Genomic DNA, 21,518 nt, shown 5'->3' on the forward strand with positions numbered 1-21,518 from the left:
ATCACATACTTCTCTCAATTTCTCTCTGGCAGCATTTGACTGCAAATGTTCAGAGTGCATCCAGGAATTTGACCACACTTTCAAGAGAGGGAGAGAGAGGGGAGGAGAGAGGGAGAGAGAGAGAAGGGGAGAGAGAGAGAGGGAGACCATCTAAAAAAGTGCCATGTTTTAAAGATGATTATCTAGGGTGCCCCATCAGGTGGTGCTATAAGAAGCTTCCCTTGACACCACTGTGGTCTAATCTGCAGGCTTTGGCTGGGTTAAATACTGTGTGCAGAGTGATCCCCAAGCGTCCAGCTGGAGTCAGCACAAACTCAATCTACTAGAAAATCTCATGAGACCAGCTCCACAGGGCAGGAGGGAGAGGGTGAAATAAGTAGACTCACCCAGCACGTACATCTAGCTTTCAGCCGCTACATTAATGGGGGACGTGCTTAACGTTTTATTTATTTAGTCAATGATTCAGGTTTAATCTCTCACCCTTACTAGAAGTCATTACTTGGCAAAGGTAAGGTTAATGGGTGGTGTTTTTTATCTGTAAATATATCTTAATCATGATAGTGATTCTAACTGAAAATGACTAAAAAAGGTTTTCTGTCCACTAGCGTAACATGTGTAATGTGAAATGCTTGACTTCTACATTAATGCAAACATTATGATGAAATCAAATATGTACGAGCTCACAGAACATTAGCTTATGGTAAATGGCTTGAATACTCAACGTCCACAGTGGAATAAAATGAGAGCGGATGAAGGGTGTACGAAGGGTGCCTGCAAAATAAGGAGGGAAAATGTATGGAGGACAGGACTGGACTGGACTTTGTCTTAGACACATAACATCAACTCGCACTTTTAACACCTTTGCAAAGGAGTCAGGCACCACATTGGCAAATGAATAATTAAGGCAGAACAACTTGCAATTATTAATGACATGAATCATGTATTGAGGTCCAGTGATGCCATGATTAAGTTAAAAATCAAATCCTAAACAAGGCCTATATTGCAATATATAATTCATATTCATTAATAAGTCATCAGATTGAGTGGACTAATGAACGCTGGCATGATCATAGGAACTCTGGGATCAGAAACCGTAGAGACAGAATGGGAGAAGGATATAGCGAGCGAGCCACAGAGAGAGAGAGAGAGAGAGAGAGAGAGAGAGAGAGAGAGTGAGAGAGAGATATATTTTGCTCAGCAGCTTTCAGGGGAGATTGAGTATCGCCATTCATGTGACTGAACCTTCTCTAGCTGCAGGGCAAATCTTTAACCCCATACCACAAGCATCTCAGGAGGCTGGCCAGTCAAGCGGAGACTAATGCTCGGACCTGACAGCCGGAGATGACCACATTATCACAGTCTGTCAGCGAACCAACCACAGCCCAGCGAGGAGGCCTTCTCCTCTGGCCAGAGACGTGATGACATAAGCTTCCCCTTAATTCCAAAACCCAGGCATTGCCAGAGCGATGTACGGCATGTAAATACAATATATGTAGTGAATAAATATGAATACATATATTTTTTAATCTCACCGACTATGGGTTTTGGGAGGCTAGCAAAAAATGGAGGCAAGGTCTGAAGGATCTTTTTTGGGTGAGACAAAGTACCCTGAAAGCGCAGATGTTGCTCTAACTTATTTAGTGATGTATCACGCTGTCAACCAGTAGACAATGTTATAAGTCTCAGGATGACATTGGAGACTGAGGAGAGAGGCAGATGAAGGGCACGGAGGTGAGGGCGCAGAGCTAAAAAAACGGGAGGCGAGGCACAGAAAAGGAGCGAGGACGACCCCATTAGAGCATGCTTGTTTGCTGGGGATTTGGGGAGGGCACTCTTTAACAACTTACCATCTGTTTCTATCTCAACAGGGGGGTTCTACCTATTGGCACCTGGCCTATTCGTTTCCTTGTTGTTACATTTTCTGTCATTAAAAATCAGTTACACGACAAAAAGGATTTTGACTAGGTTATGATTTCTAATACAGTTTGCCTTGAGTGTAGAAATATATATTTTTTTAAAAGCTGATTTTCACATATGCAAACCAAGGCTGTGTAGTACATTTATAAATTAGACACCAAGGAAAGGAAAAGACCTGAACATGGAAAAACTCTGAAATGTTACAATAAAAATCATGCAAACAAAAAATGATCATACTCCGCAAAAAAAATGTGCGTTCCCTTCCAAAAGGACTCACTTGTTACCATATCAATAAACATTCAACAGCACTTTCTCAGGAATATGTCTCCTGAGAGACCGTAACCCTGAGAGACCCATTAAAACAACAATCAAAGTCAGATAGGAGTAATAACTATCCACAGGGATAAGTCATATCCCCCTTGTCTCCTGCGGCTGCCTGACTTTTCTGTTTCTCCCCAAGTAAACCCTGGTGTCTCACAATGAGTAAGAGGCATTCCACAGACACAAGCAAACGGGCCAAGTGAGACATGATAAACCTAAGAAGACACCTTCAACGTCACTCTGATTTAAGCAACAAAAAAAAAACTAACAAAAAAACAAGTGCTGTGCTGTAAACATATGATAACACATCATAGCAGACCATGGCCTTTCATGCTCAACACTGAGTAGGATTGTCACCAGGCTGTTGTTCAGAGCGATCCCTTGGTAAAAGATATCAGAGCCCAACACATATGGCGGAGGACTGTAAACGATTACAAAAACATCCAGCGTTTTTCGTTTCCTAGCAGACAGACAGTAGACACCTAGCAGACAGACAGGAGACACCTAGCAGGCAGACAGGAGACACCTAGCAGACAGACAGGAGACACCTAGCAGGCAGACAGGAGACACCTAGCAGGCAGACAGGAGACACCTAGCAGACAGACAGTAGACACCTAGCAGGCAGACAGGAGACACCTAGCAGGCAGACAGGAGACACCTAGCAGACAGACAGGAGACACCTAGCAGGCAGACAGTAGACAGACAGGAGACACCTAGCAGGCAGACAGGAGACACCTAGCAGACAGACAGTAGACACCTAGCAGGCAGACAGGAGACACCTAGCAGACAGACAGGAAACACCTAGCAGGCAGACAGGAGACACCTAGAAGGCAGACAGTAGACAGACAGGAGACACCTTGGGTCTGATGGGCTACGGGGAAACGGGAAAGTCATTTAGCCGGTAATATGAAAGCAAGTCTTTCGAAAGTTAGAATGACGGAGTGAAGGCCAGGAGGAACAAAAAAAAACCACATAGACCAGGTTCCCGAGGGGGGATCTGCGTGTTGCTTTCGAAAGTACAGCGATAGTGTCTGTCAGATAAGCCCGCAAGCAAGCACTTCCCTTATACATTATAACAGTGAGATGGAGAGAGAGGGAGAGGAGAGGAGAGGAGAGGAGCGGAGAGGGAGAAAGAGGGACAGAGAAAGAGAGAAAGAGAGAGAGAGAGAGAGAGAGAGAGAGAGAGAGAGAACAAACATCAGTCTCTGGGCGACTTTGGAATGTCAGAGCTTTAGCCTAATTGCTATAACACAAACACTGTCGTTCCAACAGGGAGAGCTAAGCCTGATTCTTTGCACCCCCCACAGCCCACTCTTCTCCCTATGTGCCCTCTCTCTCTCTCTCTCTCTCTCTCTCTCTCTCTTTCTGCTTTCAATTGAGGGCCCTGATGGGAGAAATGAATTGTCTTCAAGGGCTCTTTATGACTACTTCAAAGCTCTCTCAATCAGCGCAACAATCAACCTGTTTTTCTTACTAGATTGACATGCTAATCCAAATTACTATTAGATGCTTGGCCCACTTCTGCAACAGTGGTCGACATCACGATTGTAGTAGAATGCTTCAACCCTGCAAAAAATATACTCAAGCGACTTGGGTCTTTAGACCACAACAGACCGGCTCCGGCTTAGAGGGGTCTATGTAGCGTGTCCAATGGCCGTGTCATTTAGCATTGCATAAATGTAAATGTGATTCAAGCAAAGGTCAATAGCCTGCGCAGTCCATCAGACACCATCTTCTGCCAGCGCGAATGGCTTTTATTATGCTCATTAGGAGGAGGCCAGGGGTTTAACACCTTGTCGGCTTACGTTATAATTGAAGCTATTCATCAGTGAGTAATGTCATTATATTTTAACCACTGTGACTGTACAGTTATGTTCCTATTAGCCAAACCGGAGGTTTCGAGCAAGTGACTATTTTTAAACGCAAGGGTCACAAGACGCCCATGCTTCCGTAGAGCTGCTGATATATTGTCACATTTACATTTATCACATTATTACATTGTGAGGATTTCTCTGTGAGGATTTCTCTGTGCTGTGGAGTTGACCACCACTGCAGGACCCTGGCCCTTGCCCCCTTCTGCCACTACTCTCCAACAAACCAATTTCATGCCACAGTCACCGTCATCCCATTTGAATTGATGTGAACCATTTTCCACACCAGCGAGTCCTGTTTTGATCCTCTGATTGGAATGGCCTGCTGCTGGAATCCATGTGCGGCCCTTTTCACCGTTTTTGTCCAGCTGGGGTTTTTTTTTTTGTCGGTTGCTGGCTGGGGATCGCCATTGTGGCACAGTGCTGCGTGGTGTGCTACGACTGAATCACTTCAAACTCTGCAGATGTGGTGCACGGTTTGACAGGTCCCAGCCTATGGCCCAGTGCTGTTCAACCACAGTGCCCATTCAATGTCGTGGGGTGTGACTGAAAATGAAATAAAAAAATCTACAGGAAAACAAACTGCCACTGAAATCCAAACATCAGCAGGTAGACTATTACACGGTAGAGCAGGACACAGGACTAACATTGACGAAGGAATGAGTGGTTTCCCTCTGGGTGGAAGAAGCTGTAAGCTATTGCCTTTTTCTGAAATCCTTTTTTTGTACAATCGGAAAAACAAATACGCTCACGAGAAAAAAACCTTTTGTGAACAAGCTGTGAGATAAGTAACTAACACAACAACAGGAACAGCGAGGACAAAGGAGTGGAGGCAACAATAACAATGAGACATTGAGTGAGACATTGAGAGAAACAGTGAGACATTGAGAGAAAACAATGAGAAAATGAGTACTGCTGACATCACGGTACCTGAGCAGGGCTGGAGCTCTCGCACAGGAAAGTCTCATATTCAATGGCAAAGACGGGGGCATTGTCATTGATGTCCATCACTGTAATAAGGGCCACTCCTTTTCCAACTTGAGCCGGGTCCACTAGAACAGAGGAAGAGAAGGATACAAAAAAAAAAAACGTATTAGTATGCATAAATGTCAGCGGGTTTTTTATTTGTGAATATCATTAGCTTGTTCCCTTGCGAATATAGGGTTTAGACACAAGACAAGCATGTCAGACAAAAATACACTGCTTCAGAGCAGCAGCAAATAAACATTTCATCTTCCTCTGACAACAGATGTGAGATTGCGCTGCATCAAAGCAACTTGGCTACGATATTGACTCTTGGCTGATAAAGGATCAGACAGTCATCTCAGGCTTGCATTATGCGGTGTCATCTGTCTTTTTCTTCTGAAGGAGAAGTTACTTTCCAGTTGCCACGCTTAAGTCACTGCTTCAAAAAAGAGAAAGAAAAAAAACTGTTGTCACAGGTGAAAGACGGGTCAAGGTCTTTGTGCAATTGCAGGCTCTAAGCCCAGTGAAGAGCAGATGCTGTTTTTTGGGGTGGGGTTGTGGAGAGTGATGTTGGCATTTGGAAGCGACACCCCCAGTGAACCTGGAGGGGCTGAAACTAGGGCAGCAGAAGCAGCCAGCGTGTGCTTTAAACACCATCGCAGCTAGCACTTTAAACACCATCGCAGCTAGCACTTTAAACACCATCGCAGCTAGCACTTTTTATCCTCAAGGCGAGGTGCTCTCGGGACAGGTGGTACATTTCCGACAGAAGCATCCCAGTGATTGATGCTGCTATATTTTAATTCAGGCGATAAGCATCGGCAATGAATTCATCTCCATGTCCTTAAGCCTCCAGGGAGCCGTGGGCTACGGTGAGCTGTTGCCGACGGAAACAAAGGCCTGTGCATCTCCTCCTGTGTCTCGTCAAACTGTTTTCGCAAATTAGAGGATATGGAAACAGCTGGGTGATTATTTGCTAACTGCGGTGTGCTTTTAGGTGTGACTGAATGCAGCCTGAATTCTAACGCAAGCCGAGTGAGGAAACTCAGCGGGCGGTGTTTATTGTCACCTCCACAGATTCTGCCTCCAAGTTTTATAACTTTTAATTATAGCACAGGACATTTACAGTAATGTACACCGAAATGAAGATGGCGCACCCAGGCATAAGGTGCAAGATGAGCGTGGGCGGTCGAAAACTGTGCCTTTCATCTAAACAGCTTCATCAGATATTGGGGGTATCTGGCCATTTAAACTGCAACTGCTAGCACTAAACACCTGTGGAAGCCAAGCAGAAGAGTAACATCTGCCACATCTATCATTTGTGTGTGTGTGTGTGTGTGTGTGTGTGTGTGTGTGTGTGTGTGTGTGTGTGTGTGTGTGTGTGTCTGTGTGTGTGTGTGTGTGTGTGTGTGTGTGTGTGTGTGTGTGTGTGTGTGTGTGTGTGTGTGTGTGTGTGTGTGTGTGTGTGTGTGTGTCTGTGTGTGTGTGTGTGTGTGTGTGTGTGTGTGTGTGTGTGTGTTTGTGTGTATGTGTGTGTTTGTCTGTGTGTGTCTGTGTGGGTGTGGGTGAGTGATCGTGTTAAGTGGTGGCAGATTGTCCTCTGCGGTGTGTGTCCCCTAAAAGCGCAGAGCACAGCAGCATTCATTGAGTCTCCCCTGCTGCCCCTCTCCAAGGGTCAGGCTCATATTGGTCTCACTTGTTATTTAAAAAAATAATAATAATAATTTAAAATTCATATGATTGGGAATTATCTATGCAGCTGCAGTGATCAGGATCAAAGGTATTCTTTGATTAAAGGGGTACGAACACATACATTATTATGTCCAGCCAGGCAGTGAGACAATGTTTTTCAAGTTCTAATTTCCATCTGTTCCTTCCACGATCTCCACTGACGAGGAAGCCTGGACGCAGATGTTTTTGTTTCACAGATAAGCCTGTGACTAGTGGAATGAGAGATTTTGATAGATGTGTTGCTAGGCACTAGTACCATGACTGGGCATTGCCATTTAGAATACGTACTGTATGTGCAGTGTGAGATAAAGCGTTGTATTGTGTTTATTGTTCGATGATCCATCTACAATGATACGTTAATAACACAAGAGAGAGAGAGAGAGAGAGAGAGAGAGAGAGAGAGAAAGAAAGAGAGAGAGAGAGAGAGAAAGAGAGAGAGAATATCTGGAGGGAAATACGAGGACATGATTTGTCCATCATTTCCATAACATATTTTTTGTATCATCAGTAAATTACCTTTTAAATGGATTTTCACATGCAACAGTTCAGGAATCCTCCCAATCTAAATGAAGGAGCCCACCCTTCAGAGGGTGCGTGTGGTAAGTAAAATCAGTTCCACTGAAATAAATGTGAAAACGTTCCTCAAAGGGCCTCAGTATGTCTAAATCAAACATTTATTTCGATTTTTTCTTTTTTTATTTATCCCTATCAATCGATTTGTGCAGTTCTGTTTGACAACTAAACTTTATCGCCTCTTTACTGATGTCAGGGACGTTGGTGAGAGCAATGTGTCTTTGCATACGTGTGAGAGCATTTTTTTTAATGCACAATGAATGATTACCTGAACGCACAATTAAGTGAATGAGACACAATATCTTCCAGAATGGGCCGCTTAATCTGCAGTCGGGCCGGGGTCCAATGACACCCCTGTGACTGAGCAGGATGATTTGCAGAGGAGAACCAAACTCAGACAACAGCTTTGAAGCAAATGACTTCAAAGGGCATGGCTCATGACGCGTAATAGAAAACAGCCACAAGACCTACTTACGATCTTGTGGCAACCCTCTGCTTTGAAGAAAATGTGTCCAAGACACAAAATCACCTCATTATAATATTTCTCATTATCTTTTAGCTGTGGCTGACATGAATTTAGCCATGCATTTGGAAAATTAAAACTAGAAAAGCTGCCAAGCTAAAAAAAATTACCGCATAATTAATAAAGATCAAAAGATCTACGATGAGATGATGTCCGTATTTTTAGCGCAGGTATTAACAGTTCCAAAGGTAGTGAATTCATGGCACATATTAATGTCAATCTAAAGTTAATATCAAACTGTAGTCCTATAGTTTTTTAAACATTCTCTCTTTCTCAAGCCAGTCACCAAATAGAAAGGGCTTCCAAGTTAACTTTAGCCTTAACAAGACCCTCACTCACACTCAAGATAAATAGAGAAGGACATTTCAATCTTTTCCAAGAGTCATTCCAGGGACAGCAGATGCCGGTGACAATGATCTATGGTGTCGGGGCGGTCCCTGCAAACTCCCATTAAGGTTGTGCATGTTCATGGATATTGAAGCAGGAATATAACCATATGAATGAAGTTATAATTATATCCCATCATTCAGATGGATGGCAGGAAGGCTTGCCTGCTATTGTGCTGGGTGGTTTGGGCAAAGAAAGGTGTTTTATTTTGTTTAGTTTTCTTTTCCTCAAGGTCATTCAATTGCAAAATCAGCAACCGGGATACATTGATTCTGGTATGGCAGGGCAAGGCGGAGGAGGAAGAGGAGGAGGAGGTGGGGCTTGAAGCTAAGTTGGAAGAGGTAAGCGACCCGGCCATCGGCTGGAATCAAGATGAGACTCCATCAAACCCCACGACGTCCGCAGGTGTGTGTGTGTGGGGGAGGTTGGATTGCTCGGCCACGGTCACCTCTGGCGAATGGCATCTGTGCAGAGGACCTTGACAGAAGCTTCGACTTGGATCACAACATAGGGGAGACACACGCAGAACTGAGCTGCCCACTGCCCAAGCCATTCATCTGCACTGCTTTCCAGAGCGAACTACAGGGAGAGATTGAAAGCCACACATGGCCTCACTGCACCATTAGCTGGGACACTGTGCAAATGTTGATTGGTGAAGGACCGCACGGTACTTTAGTCAAAGCCTCAGAGCTTTGGAATAATGACATTCGTCACGAGACTGATACTTACAATTGTCGTGTCTGACAATATATCACAGGAGGGGGCTTAATTCTAATAGAATTTTAAATGGTGAGAAGTGAATCAAGGTGTCATATCCACCGTGACTTCATGCATGACTTCAAATAAAATTGTCCAGTTTTACATAACATGTTGATCTCCCTGCTTGCTGCTCTTGTGGGTGCATTGGCTCAGACAGAAGGCAAAGAGCACTGCCATGCTGCATTACCCTCAGTGGAGAATGACAGGGACAAAAAAAAAACTAAAAATGACAGTGGATGTCTTTTCCAATCTGGCAGACTGCAGTTATTAGGAAACAGCCAGCACTACCTGTGTTCCCAAGGAGATGGGGGCTGATAATGAAGACAGTGTTTCCTAATGTGTTCCAACCCAATGTAGTACTCATTCCCAACTTTAAGATGAACTTTGACAACCCCACCCTCTGAGACAGTGGCATAATAACATCTACGATGATGTGGATGAGTAGGAGAATAAAGAACTCACGACTTTCGATGGCCAGGATGGTAATGTTGTGCACTGCGTTGACCTCCCTGTCCAGCGGCTTTGCAGTGCTGATAATTCCAGTTGTTGCCTCAATGTTGAAGAAGCGTTCCAGGTCCGTGTTGCGGTCTATTGAATACCTGCAGTCAAAAAATAACACAACTGTAACAGACTGGCAAAATAGCTATGGCCTTCATAATTCCTGCTATCACGGTCTGCAATCATTCAGCTAATATAAAGAAGGAGTCGTGTTGTACTGGAGGAATGTTGAAATAGAAAGGAAAGTAATTTGACCAATTTAAATAGGTATTTAAAAAGGTATTTTACTTTATGATTAACTTATTAAGCTCATGGCTGACACTTTGCCCTTTGAGATTTCAAGAGCCTGTTGAGCTTTATTTATCTTGCTGTTTCTTTCAAACTGAAGTGTTACAGCAGCAGGAGGAGGACATCTGATTATTACTTTTTTGCATTTAACTTTTAACCAGCTTTAAAACATTTCTACAATAAGTTGCCTGCAAATTTATTTCATTAGAGAAAAGCCATGTGAAAAACAAATTAATCAATACAGCACTTATGAACAAGAGAAACGAATAAACATAGCTATTATTCTTCCATATTTTAATGAAGCACCTTGATACCTACCACAGAGCAAAATAATAGGATACATTTTAACACATAACTGTAATTTTATAAAGATTCCCAGCGATTTCCTACCTAATGGGACTATTAGTAGAATCTGGGTCATTAGCTGACACAGTCCCAACGATGGTTCCAACCTTGGCGGCCTCGGAGACCACCATCTTGCTAAGTGATGAGGAGAACACTGGTGCCTCATCCACGTTCTCCACAATTAGCCGAACCATCGCTGTATCACTGAACATCCCTTGGCTCAGGAACCTGCTGTCGGGGTGTCGATTTGATGCTTCAATCCTCAGGGAGTAGGTGGTTTTAGTCTCAAAATCCAAGTTCTGATCATACAGACAAACAAAAATACATAGAAATACATTGAATTAACAAAAGAAAGGAAAAATAAAGTTTCAAATGAAAGGCATGAAGAGTTTCCAGTTGAATGTTGAATATGTTGACCTTGTTCATTAAGTGAGACTGCTGTGACTATACCCGCCACTGAAAGGTTCATTTTCTGATCATAAAAATGCTATCATCCATCTCTCATGTAAGTTTTGGTATCGATTGCTCGTCTACTGTCCATCCAAATATTGATTTTAAGACAAAGACACATAGCTTTAAAATGGGTCCTTGGAACCCTATTTTTCATTTCTGGCCAAGGCTTGCAAGCATTGTACCATCTAGTTGTCATAAGCAATGCAGAGACCCTCATACCATGTTAACGCATAATTAACTAAAAAACGTCTGCGACCTCCTTTTCAACTGCACAGGCAAAAATTGATTTATTTAGTAGATTTTTTTTTTTTTTATCTTTTGAAAAACAGTGAATAGCCATGTCCTTTTAATCTGCCCACATAATTGACTGGGGTGGCCCTGAATACCTTAAGCAGAGTGATGACTCCCTCCTGTGTGTCTTTGTCAGTGGAGACCCTGAACATCCCAAGGCCATCGCCATCTATAATTCTGTACTCCATCTCTGCGTTTGGGCCCACGTCGGAGTCCAGGGCCTTTATCTTGGCCACCACTGATGCTACAGGCAGGGACTCTGGCACCGAAAACTGATAGGATTCTTCAAAAGGACACCACAAATACACATTACAAACATACACACACACAGACACACACACACACACACACACACACACACACACACACACACACAGGAAAACAAATGAAAGAGTTATTGATGACACTATTTTCCGATTTCATGTGTTTTCTCTCTTATCACTTGGCTTCTGGGTTTTTTTGATGACTCACCCACTAAGAATTTTCTCTGCCCCCCCCTCCTCTCTCACTCTCTCTCTGTCTGTCCATCTATCTGTCTCTCTCTCTCTCTCACACACACACTCTCTCTCTCTCTCTCTCTCTCTCACGCTCTCTCTCTCTCTCTCTCTCTCTCTCTCTCTCACACACACACTCTCTCTCTCTCACGCTCTGCCTCTGTAGGTACTGTATAGACTTACAACACCAGAGAGTGCTCCTCCAATTATCCATGTGTTTATTCAGCCCCAACTTTTTAAAGCTTTCTATTAAAAAAAAAAAACGTATAAAAACCAACTAACAAACTACAACTTCAATTAATTAAGAGCTTGGGGTAAGCTTCAACGAGTATCGGATTCATTAGCGGTTGCCGGGGCAACTGTTTTGCTTCAGAGCTCCTATCTGTTTCCTGTCTTGTGCACTAAAGGGGATCCTTGAGTTTCCTGATTCACTGTATGGTGCTGAAAGCCTGTTCAGGTCTATGTACTGTATGAGTTTTGCATTAAAACATCAGCTGTGGATCAGGCGTGTTAGACAGGTCACAGAGTCAGGAGCCTTACTGCGGGAGAAGCGCGGTGGGTTATCATTCACATCCGACAGAGTCACCGTGACAGACGTGGTGCCGGAGAGCCCGCCCATCTGTCCCACCATGTCCTTGGCCTGGATGACCAGCAGGTACTGGTCCCGTGCCTCCCGGTCCATGTTAGGAAGGGCTGTCCTGATGACCCCTGCAAATGACACACATTTTTTACTTTTCCACACAAAGACATCCCCTGGTGGTGCTTAGTGGCTGATTTCGTCAACTGAGAATTTGCAATTTTGTCAACAAATTTGAGTGTTTTGCACCACATAATGTAAAATGATATGATGTGGTACAAAATAATAATATTATATTATCTATGAAAATTACAGGAAAACACATTTCATTGAATGGTGGTAATTTGATTATGGATTTTAAATTTCATTGCACTTGGACCTGGTTAATCGTCATATACTGGTAATATAATTGTTTTATACTGGGACTTACAGCTCTGGTCCATGGAAATGTTACTAGTCACTGGTGAAAAATGAAGGCTCCACCTCTGGTATGCCAGAGTGGAGAAAGTGTAATGTTCAATAGCTATGAGATGGAGAGAATGAATCCATCTCAATTACAAACGTCATTACAATTTTCCTTCAAACTGGGTGTAATCATTTACATGTGATCAGATTACTTGGTAGATTCAGGGCAACCTAAGCTATACATGACCTGCATGAAGATTGCCTAATGTACAATATCCAGTATCAAGTAATAAACCGGCACAGAAATGTCTCGAATAGTGAACTGTGTGTCTTCCCACATGCAGCAAAACCAGTCATAATAGACTATAGGTCTTGCTCCCAAGACTAGAACACCAGACATTTTTCCTTCTCTGCATCAACTTCCATTTATTTAAAGTAGTCAGGGCTTGCACGCTTTTCTCTTACCTATATAACAACCACAGTAGTACTCTGTGTAAGTCAATGGAGCAGAGAAAAACACTGTGAGCATCTCTGAGTGCTCCAGGTACACAGACTTATATTGTGGTAAGGACAGCACGGGTTACTGTTCTCCAAATGTCTGCAACCGCAAGCTATTCTATTTTTCAAACTTAAATGAGCCTAAAATTATAATTCCTTCAGAGAACCAGGGATCAGTTGTTTTGTGTATTTACAATCATCATGGACTTTCATTCTTAGCAAACTAGCTAACAGCCAACGGACTTGCATGGCAAACACTGACAGCTGGCAAAGAATGACAGAGTGGAGTTGGCACCAATAAAAGCTCAAATCTAACTGATGTGATTTGGCAATATATTTGGTGGATGTCCTGCTGTGAAATCTATTCTAACATTTTAATGTTAATATCCGACCCGGGCTACCAAACCACATAACCTTGTCAGCTAGTGGGAACCACAGGTGTGCTTATCTCTCTTTCACTCTCATTTAAATGAATACATAAAAACAATATCACCATAAATAAAAAAACTAGCTGCCTCCAAAAACGATCCATATAATACTGAGAGTATGATGTATGTGCAGTATGACCAGGAAACCTTAATTCTTTGATGAAAATGAATCATGAAATGTAATCATTCAACACACCAGACGTGTTCATTATTTCAGTCATTATTGCATTTGTATATGTGAGAAGCAACTTTGGCTGTTCTTTGCTTTTGTTTCTTCACCCCATGGTCTGGGCTGTGCGCCTGCCCTGCTCCACTAGTTGATTGGCATGACAGTGACAGGGCATCACACCCCCGTTCTCACTAAGCTTCTTAATGAATCAGGGATAGAAGAAGTGGACGAGCCACTAAGTATGTTCACACTGTGAGCTCAAATTTGCCTAATGTACAATACACATTTACTTGCGTCTTGAAATTCGAAAGAATAATTGTACTAATGTGTACTAATTATATAGCCCCTGTGTGGGTTAAAACGTGATACAATGGTGGGTGGCAATAGGCTTCAACCCATCTTCACACATGACCCCATTTCAGTGTGCCTTGATATGTCATGCACATATACGTACATGTACATTTCATATCTTAATGTAATCTCATTGTCACTGAGATTGCATGTCCTGATTAGGATTGCATTGGAAGGTGAACACAATGAATGAATCATACTTATGCACTGCACAAATCTGATCACAATGTGAGGCAAATTACCTTCAGACGAGGTCTAGCTGGTTTGATTGCATTCCAGACACAATGCATACTGTGTGTGTTTATACCTTGCATCAACATGCTGGGATGTCCATTGTGATCATTTATCAGTGGGGGGAAAAAAACTGATAGAGCAAAGCCAAGCACCTGCCAGTGTATGAGGAGTATCAGATGAGATGAATGCAGGTGAGTCAGTGCCCATGTTCGTGTCTCACTTTCACCGAAACAGAGTGCAACCCGCCACCCATGGGGAGATTCCCAGCTACCAAGTGGAGCCCCCCCCCCCCCCCCCCCCCCCCCAAAAAAAAACATCCCCACATGGACGTCCAGATCGTTGAGCACTAAACCACGAGTCCTCCAGCATTTTACATTCTCTAGAGCACCGGGCGTCTGAACCTTAGCAGTTCATCTTAATCCACAATGATCATAAGAGTTGTCCACCTGCCTCTTCCCCCACTGGACATCCTACCAGCATCGTTACAGCCAACAAGATACCCAGCAAATTACCAACTAACTCAGGCCTTACTCAGACCCCCCCCCCCCCCCCAACAGGCCCTGATTGACAGTGAACCAACAGTTAGCAAAGGGAACGGCAGCCATCTCATGGCTTAGTTTAGATCTCTGCTTCACCATTGAGAAATCAAATGGTGCCCTTGTGTGGGTTGAAACATTTAAACAAATGAACCAGCTGCTTATAGTCTAAGCAACACAGCTCCCAGCAAATGCTGGAGAGGATGCTATGGGCCAGTCCCTGCAATCCTTGCCAAATCTGATGAAACGGCTTTGGTTTTCCATGGATGAACCTATGGCCGGTTGGTGTTTGTCAGCTTAGTGCCATTGGTGTGCCATTAATGCTCTGCCGTCACTGCTATTATGCTCTGAGCAGCAATGGCGCTAAGGTGCTGCCTTGTACAATCTCGTAGCCAACCCCCAGGACCAGGCATTGACCCTTCTCACAAATTTGGTTGATTGTTGTTGTTGATTGAATGTTTGTCTATTGTTATAGCTAAAAAAATACCTAGAAATCCTAGCTCAAGCAAGGTGTGATGAAGTATGAAGCCTGCATTCTGGAGTACGGTATCTAAAATTGTATTTAGGTGATTTTGAATATACTTATACTTATATATCTATTTATATATATATACTGTACATATACTTAAGTACTTAAATATACTTATTTGAAGTCTCCAAACTTCAGTCCAACAAGTGTTCAGTATTCAGTGATTGCATCAAATAGTTATGACTACTGCATATAGGCCATTCCTGTCACAATGCTGAGTTCTCTATGTATCAGTAATGAGCATGTGTGCATGATAATAGAATGTCTGGTGTACCTGCCATAGTCATGAGGCTGACTTCAGGAGGATTTGTGATTTGCATGCAATGTGAAAGAGGCAGACCAGAGCAACCAGAGCAATCCGAGCAATCTGGACAATCCGTATCTGAACCCGATCTTAGTGCAAGATGTGCCAAATACAGGTGTAAACTGGGCCTGGGATATTTTGAGTCAAATTGTCTCAAAATCTTTCTCAGTTTTGTTATTAGGGTTTTCAGTTTTGATAGGCTGGATCTGACTGGATCAATAACTGCTGCTATTTATAAAAAAAAGACATATGTTACCATTCTCGCTTCACCACATGATTGGGCATCATGATGGAAACCCACAAAAGTCTCATCAATCAGACAGCGAAATTGTGAAAAATGAAGGCTGCACACTCAAAGGTGTTTTAATCAAGACTCGGCTGCTTTCAATGATGATAGTGTCCATGTACAAAATGAGAAATGGATCCACATCCCGACGCTTTCGTCCTCGCTGATTGCACTGGAGGATTTTGTGCCCTGTAATCAGGTGAGGCTGATGTGTTGCACTTTACTAATGTACCAGAAACCTCATTACAACCTCATCACACCAGGTTCCATACTCAAGCAGCTCCATCACAATAGCCACAGGCCACCTCACTGAGAGCCCACTGCTCTGAATCATCAGATAAACAGCGGCGATAATCGCAAGCCATAACAAGGTGTGATTCTAAGCTCATACCCAGGTCTGTCTCAGTGACACTCTTGAGAGCAAATGGGTCCATTAGTCAGACCTGTAGGAGAGTGTGTTTCAGTGATGGCTTGAGAACATTTCCTATCAGACCGGCGGTGGACTGAGTGCACATCAAATCAAACCGAAGGTGGTGTATGTACAAAACAATTAAGATGAGAATGTGTTTCTCATGAGTGTAATAGGAGTCCAGAGATGGTGTTACATGCTGAGATCTCTCAGTATATTTGTTGAAACAATAAACCCTGTGACAATGTACACACACTGGTTCAAAATGATTAACCTCACCTTTAAGATACATGATATAGGTAAACATATATACATATGTATGTATGTACATGGTATTGGCCATTGTAACACATTGTCTTACACTTTACTTCAACCCAGTGCCCATAAAGCATTATTAGATTTACATTTATATATGTTAATAAATTATTCATAATGCATTATAGCAACTGATGTAAGTGATGTATATTACTATTCATAAACAGACATGACTGCGCTCATGAAGCGTTTTGATGTTGTAGTATAAGCTGTAGACAACTAGTATTATGAATAAATATTATATGGTGGATAAACTGCAAAAATGTCATCAGTGCCATTATCAAGAAGTAAAATAAGCTTCATTATGTATTCTGATACCTCAGACTGTGAGGCCTTATACTATAACATTGTAATGCTTTATGATTGCAGATATATATATATATTCATTATAAGACCTGTTCGTCCTGTCTGGATTTATTACGGACTGGCGGACTATTTATTTACGTAAATAATTATATAGACTTATGTCAGTTATTATTAATACTTTATATTCCTTTATGAATGTTTTTATAATGCTTTGGGAATACTTGGTTTAAGTAAAGTGTTACCACACATAATTTGTATGAATGGATTTATTTACTCTTTGTACATGTGTGCATATTTGTACCTGTTTTGGGGTCCACGGAGAAGTACGGCTGTCCCTCCAGAATACTGTAAATCACTCGAGCGCTGTTCCCGTATGTGGGGTCGTCTGCATCTGTTGCCACCACTTGGACCACAGATGTGCCTGGAAGAAAATGATACGTTGAGTGGAACAGCACGACCAAAAAACCTCAACTTGAAAGAGACACAGCTGCAGTGGATGCATGTCTGTCAGCTATTTGATCACAACTCCGCAGCTTATATTTAGGCTATCTATCTCAGCTGTCAATGGAACAATATCCAAAGGCACATATACACTAGGACGTCTTGGGCCAAATTTCATACTACCCTGTAATTACAGTGGGCATTGCAACCACTTCAAATAGTGTGCTGATGTAAACTATGTCTGGTGCCTATTTGGTATCTGAAAAAAAAGTTCCTTCAGCTTACTGCAGAAGTCTAAAAATATGGGCCCCAAAAGTGTGGTTCCAGTCCACACATATGAGGAGACCCTTTTCTTTGACTTTTGAGGTCCAATTATTTCCATCAGACCATGTGCGGGTCTACATGCATATGTGTGTATGTGTTTAAGCTGCACTGTGTGTGTGTGTGTGTGTGTGTGTGTGTGTGTGTGTGTGTGTGTGTGTGGGTGTGTGTGTGTGTGTGTGTGTGTGTGTGTGTTCGTCTGTGTGTTTACACTTAGTCCTTGTGGCAGATGCCCTTTTTTCCATGGTTGTCCTGATTGCTTGCATGTGTTTCCCCCCCGTCCTCCGAGAGGCACACCCCCGCAAGAGACTGAGATTTCTACACACACAGCTCAACATTTCTGCCACCTTCAAATGTTGCTAATGTCAGACATCACCATACTACGCTACTCAGAGAGTGTACTGTCAACATAAATTTAGGTCTAATAATATTGAGTGTGCTTGGGCATTTGCTTTTTTCTCCCCCCCCCCCCATCACGCGCTGAGAGTGAGGACTCAAGGGACTGGGTCTCTGATGCTTCCTTCATTGCATTCACTGCACGTTTGGAGCCTGTTGCTCAGCTGCTCAACTGCCCGACTCTTTTCTGTGGCATAATACGCTTTAGTTCAAACCAGCGCACAGAGAGAGCTACTCAGGGAAACTTTATTTTCCTTTTACTGTAGTTTCATTCTTCAGCGGCCAGTCCTGTAAAATCTTGAAAAGATGATCAAGAGCTTGGAATATTTCCTGTGCCCCTTAAAAATGGAAATAAAATATAAAATAGAGTTCTCAGTTCTCTAGCATGCAATGGGGTTCAGAGCTGGTGCTGGTACATTTATATTTCACAGACAGATTTCATATAAGCGGATAAACGACTAATGGAAACTGCCAGACCTTTACTTGAGACCAATTTATGGGCCATTACAGACCACAGCAGGGTGTCACTAAAAGTGAGGTGAATAAGATTATTAAGAATATTATTATTGAACTGGCCATGAAACTAAATAAAGATGTTTGGGGGGGGGGCCCTCCCATATTGTGGCACCTCTTGGAGGGAGTTATGGCACACAACCACAGAATGGATGGAGTGGACTACTGAATACAAAGTCCGACTCAAATGAATAGCAAGCTGATAAACTGATCACATCAGTCATCGAATTACAAAACTCAACCAATGGTTAGAGATCTGTTGTATGGGAAGGGAAAACAAGCAGTGGAATACAAAAGAAATCTTGAGACGGAATATACTGATAACAAAATCATTGTCAACAACAATAGCAATACTTCTACAAAGACATTTTTACACAACAGGCTTAGAGGGATATGGCACATTAGACAAAGGTCTACTTGCAAACAAACAAGGCCCGACTTTCTAATTACCAAATGAATTTAATCATTTTCTTGTTAATCAAAACCATTAATCACTCCTTGGCTGCTAATGATTTTAAATGGATCTATAAAGACGTGGCTGCGCAGAGAGGTCACTTGCTTTAGCAGAGGCTAATGGCGGTGTTTAGAGATTGCAGGAGATTTGAGCCGGCAGGACATAAATTGCACTTGTAATACAGGCTGCCAGCCTAGCCTTTAGTGTCTGCCGCAGACGCCATGCCATTCAACCCTACAAATAAATCAGCTCATTGTCTTCCGCAGCGCAGGAGTGTGACAGCCTTCAGGCGTCTTAACATAGCAGTCCCTGACAGGTCAGATTTCCTGACCGGACCGATTGCTTTGTTCGTGTCTTGTTTCATAAGTGGCTGACAGATTTATTCACACACTCACCAACAGGGGACATCTCTGGCACTCTGGTATTGTACGGTCCGTCCAGGAACTTTGGCTCATTATCGTTTATGTCCTGGACCTTGATGACAAACTCTGATTCGGGCTCCACGGGTCTGCTGGTCCCGTAGTCTACCGCCTGAGCCCGCAGGGTGTAGTAGGCCTGCTCCTCGCGGTCCAGGCGCTTGATGGCGTGGATGTCTCCCGTGTCCTCGTCGATGGTGAAGATGGAGGAGGCGCCCTCCCCCATGAGCACGTACTTCACCTTTCCCTCGCCTTTGTCCACATCAGAGTGCAGCTGGGGGGAAAATGGAAACGACCATGAGGTATCTAGGGTGTAGTGGCATGAAGGTTTGCCGCCAACTCAACAGCTGTATTTGTGAAGTCCAATCCCTGCCAATTGCCAGGAAAAGCAACTAAAGTGGTGCAACTAAAATAGCTATTATGCGCAAATGCCTGTAACACTTTCTATGGAAAAATCTGTTTCTTGACATATGTCAGAATACATATATACATTTACGTTCCACTTTGGCTAAATCTGTTTAAACTTCTAGGGTATCGTCTGCACAAGTGTATCAATATGTAGAGTTTTCCTTCCCACAGTCATGTTCAGTGCAGGTCTAGATTACATCGGAATACATGAATAACAAGGACATCCTCCATTGGAGCCTTGTTTTGTATAACACAATATATCACCACTGAACAAGTGTAGCCTTTCAAGCATCCTTCTCGGTGCCCCACTTTGTAGAGGATATATATATATATATATATATATATATATATATATATATATATATATATTTATATTCACAAAACTGTGTTTCCTGTCATTTTCTGTCAGTTCACTTATGTTCTCAGAAGGATCTTGAATGCTGAGGTTTGAACACATTTGTTAAGCAGTCCATTTTCACCTGTTGGAAAAGTCCCTACTTTTGATAAATTGCTGATCTAGGGCACACTTCACAAAAGAACCTGATACAAGTAGCACAATGCAGTGCATAAAGGTGAAGACTTTCCAGCCTAGCAGTTTAAGATTAAGAGTGACACAAAAACAGGAACAATATTACTAAGTGCACTTCACTGTGATCATTTACCTTCTTCTCCATAAATTAAATTAAATATTTGCATTTTGTATAGCGAAAAGGTAATAATACACACTACGATCTCTCCGTACTCCATACTACATGTTAATTTTCTGCGCCCATGTCTGTCTGTGTCCTCATGTGTGAGATGATCCGGCTCAAAAGCTTCTGTATAATGGTTCCCTCCTGGGTCTTGAGCACCATAAACAAGGTCCTCCACAAACCCCTCTCTACAAACTATCTAAGTGCCCGCTCTCTAGAGGAGAGATGTTTTGATACTGAAAGGAGTATTTGTTTCTTCTATTTGGCAAACTGCATTTAATCAGATTTAAAAAAAAAAACAAGAAACGAAAAACACAACTGACATTCCATAGGCACGGTCGCCATGGTGCAGCTCAATGCATGTTCACAGCAAAACTTGTGCTTTCCTAAGGGGGTGAATTATTTTACACCAGTTAAGAGCCTGTGCTGAACAATGTCACTGCACACTGTTAAGACTCTGAAAGGGAGCTCTATTTTGCCCCCAAAATACATGTGGCAGAACCAGTAATTCACTATTACAGCATGACCAATCCAAGTCTTACACAGTCTTCTGCCGTACGCATTTAATGATGCAAGTTCTTGCTGAGGAGAAAAGGAAAGGAAAGGTTTTGAAAGGAACAAATAGAGGTGAGTGGGAGGCAGAGGTGAGCTGCCTCTGGAGGGGGTTGGTAAAGTGGGGTTTCTGTGGAAGTCATGTTGCTGTTCATTGGTAAAATCTTAGCCCTCCTTTTGAAATGATGGATAATGCTTCCCAGAACTACAAGCAATCAAGCAACTATTCCAAATGAATTGAAACTATTTGAAATGAATTGAATTGAAGTCAGACGCTGATATTACTTTACCATCCTTCAGTAGGAATCATTGTAAATAAGTAAATCAGAATGTATCACACACCCTTGTTTATTATACAGCCCTGCACTCTGAATAGTTGCAATTGTAAGGGCCAATACTCTACATATAAAAAGTGTGTGTGCATGTGGCTGGGTTTGGGGGACTGTGTTCGTGTGTGTTAATGTGCTTGTGTGAATCATGCATTGCGATGACTCTCCTGCCTCCTGACAGATTTGCCTTTGCTTCCTGCGTCTCTGTGCACACAGTGGCTCCCAGAGCACT

General features: G+C 42.7%; 1 protein-coding gene across 1 annotated transcript in view; it reads right to left on the reverse strand.

Annotated features, from left to right (window-relative positions):
• Window positions 1–21,518, reverse strand: part of cdh7a (cadherin 7a) — a gene marked incomplete at both ends in the record, with an annotated part of 38,706 nt that overhangs the window by 8,311 nt on the left and 8,877 nt on the right. Inside the window, 7 exons of the mRNA XM_080837270.1 lie at window positions 5,040–5,161; window positions 9,511–9,647; window positions 10,225–10,478; window positions 11,019–11,206; window positions 11,958–12,125; window positions 17,066–17,185; window positions 19,285–19,579. Of these exons, the coding sequence (XP_080693396.1) occupies window positions 5,040–5,161; window positions 9,511–9,647; window positions 10,225–10,478; window positions 11,019–11,206; window positions 11,958–12,125; window positions 17,066–17,185; window positions 19,285–19,579 (1,284 nt within the window). The remainder of the gene's footprint in view (window positions 1–5,039; window positions 5,162–9,510; window positions 9,648–10,224; window positions 10,479–11,018; window positions 11,207–11,957; window positions 12,126–17,065; window positions 17,186–19,284; window positions 19,580–21,518) is intronic.

This window comes from Sprattus sprattus (genome assembly GCF_963457725.1).
Source record: "Sprattus sprattus genome assembly, chromosome: 4".
Lineage (NCBI taxonomy): Eukaryota > Metazoa > Chordata > Actinopteri > Clupeiformes > Clupeidae > Sprattus > Sprattus sprattus.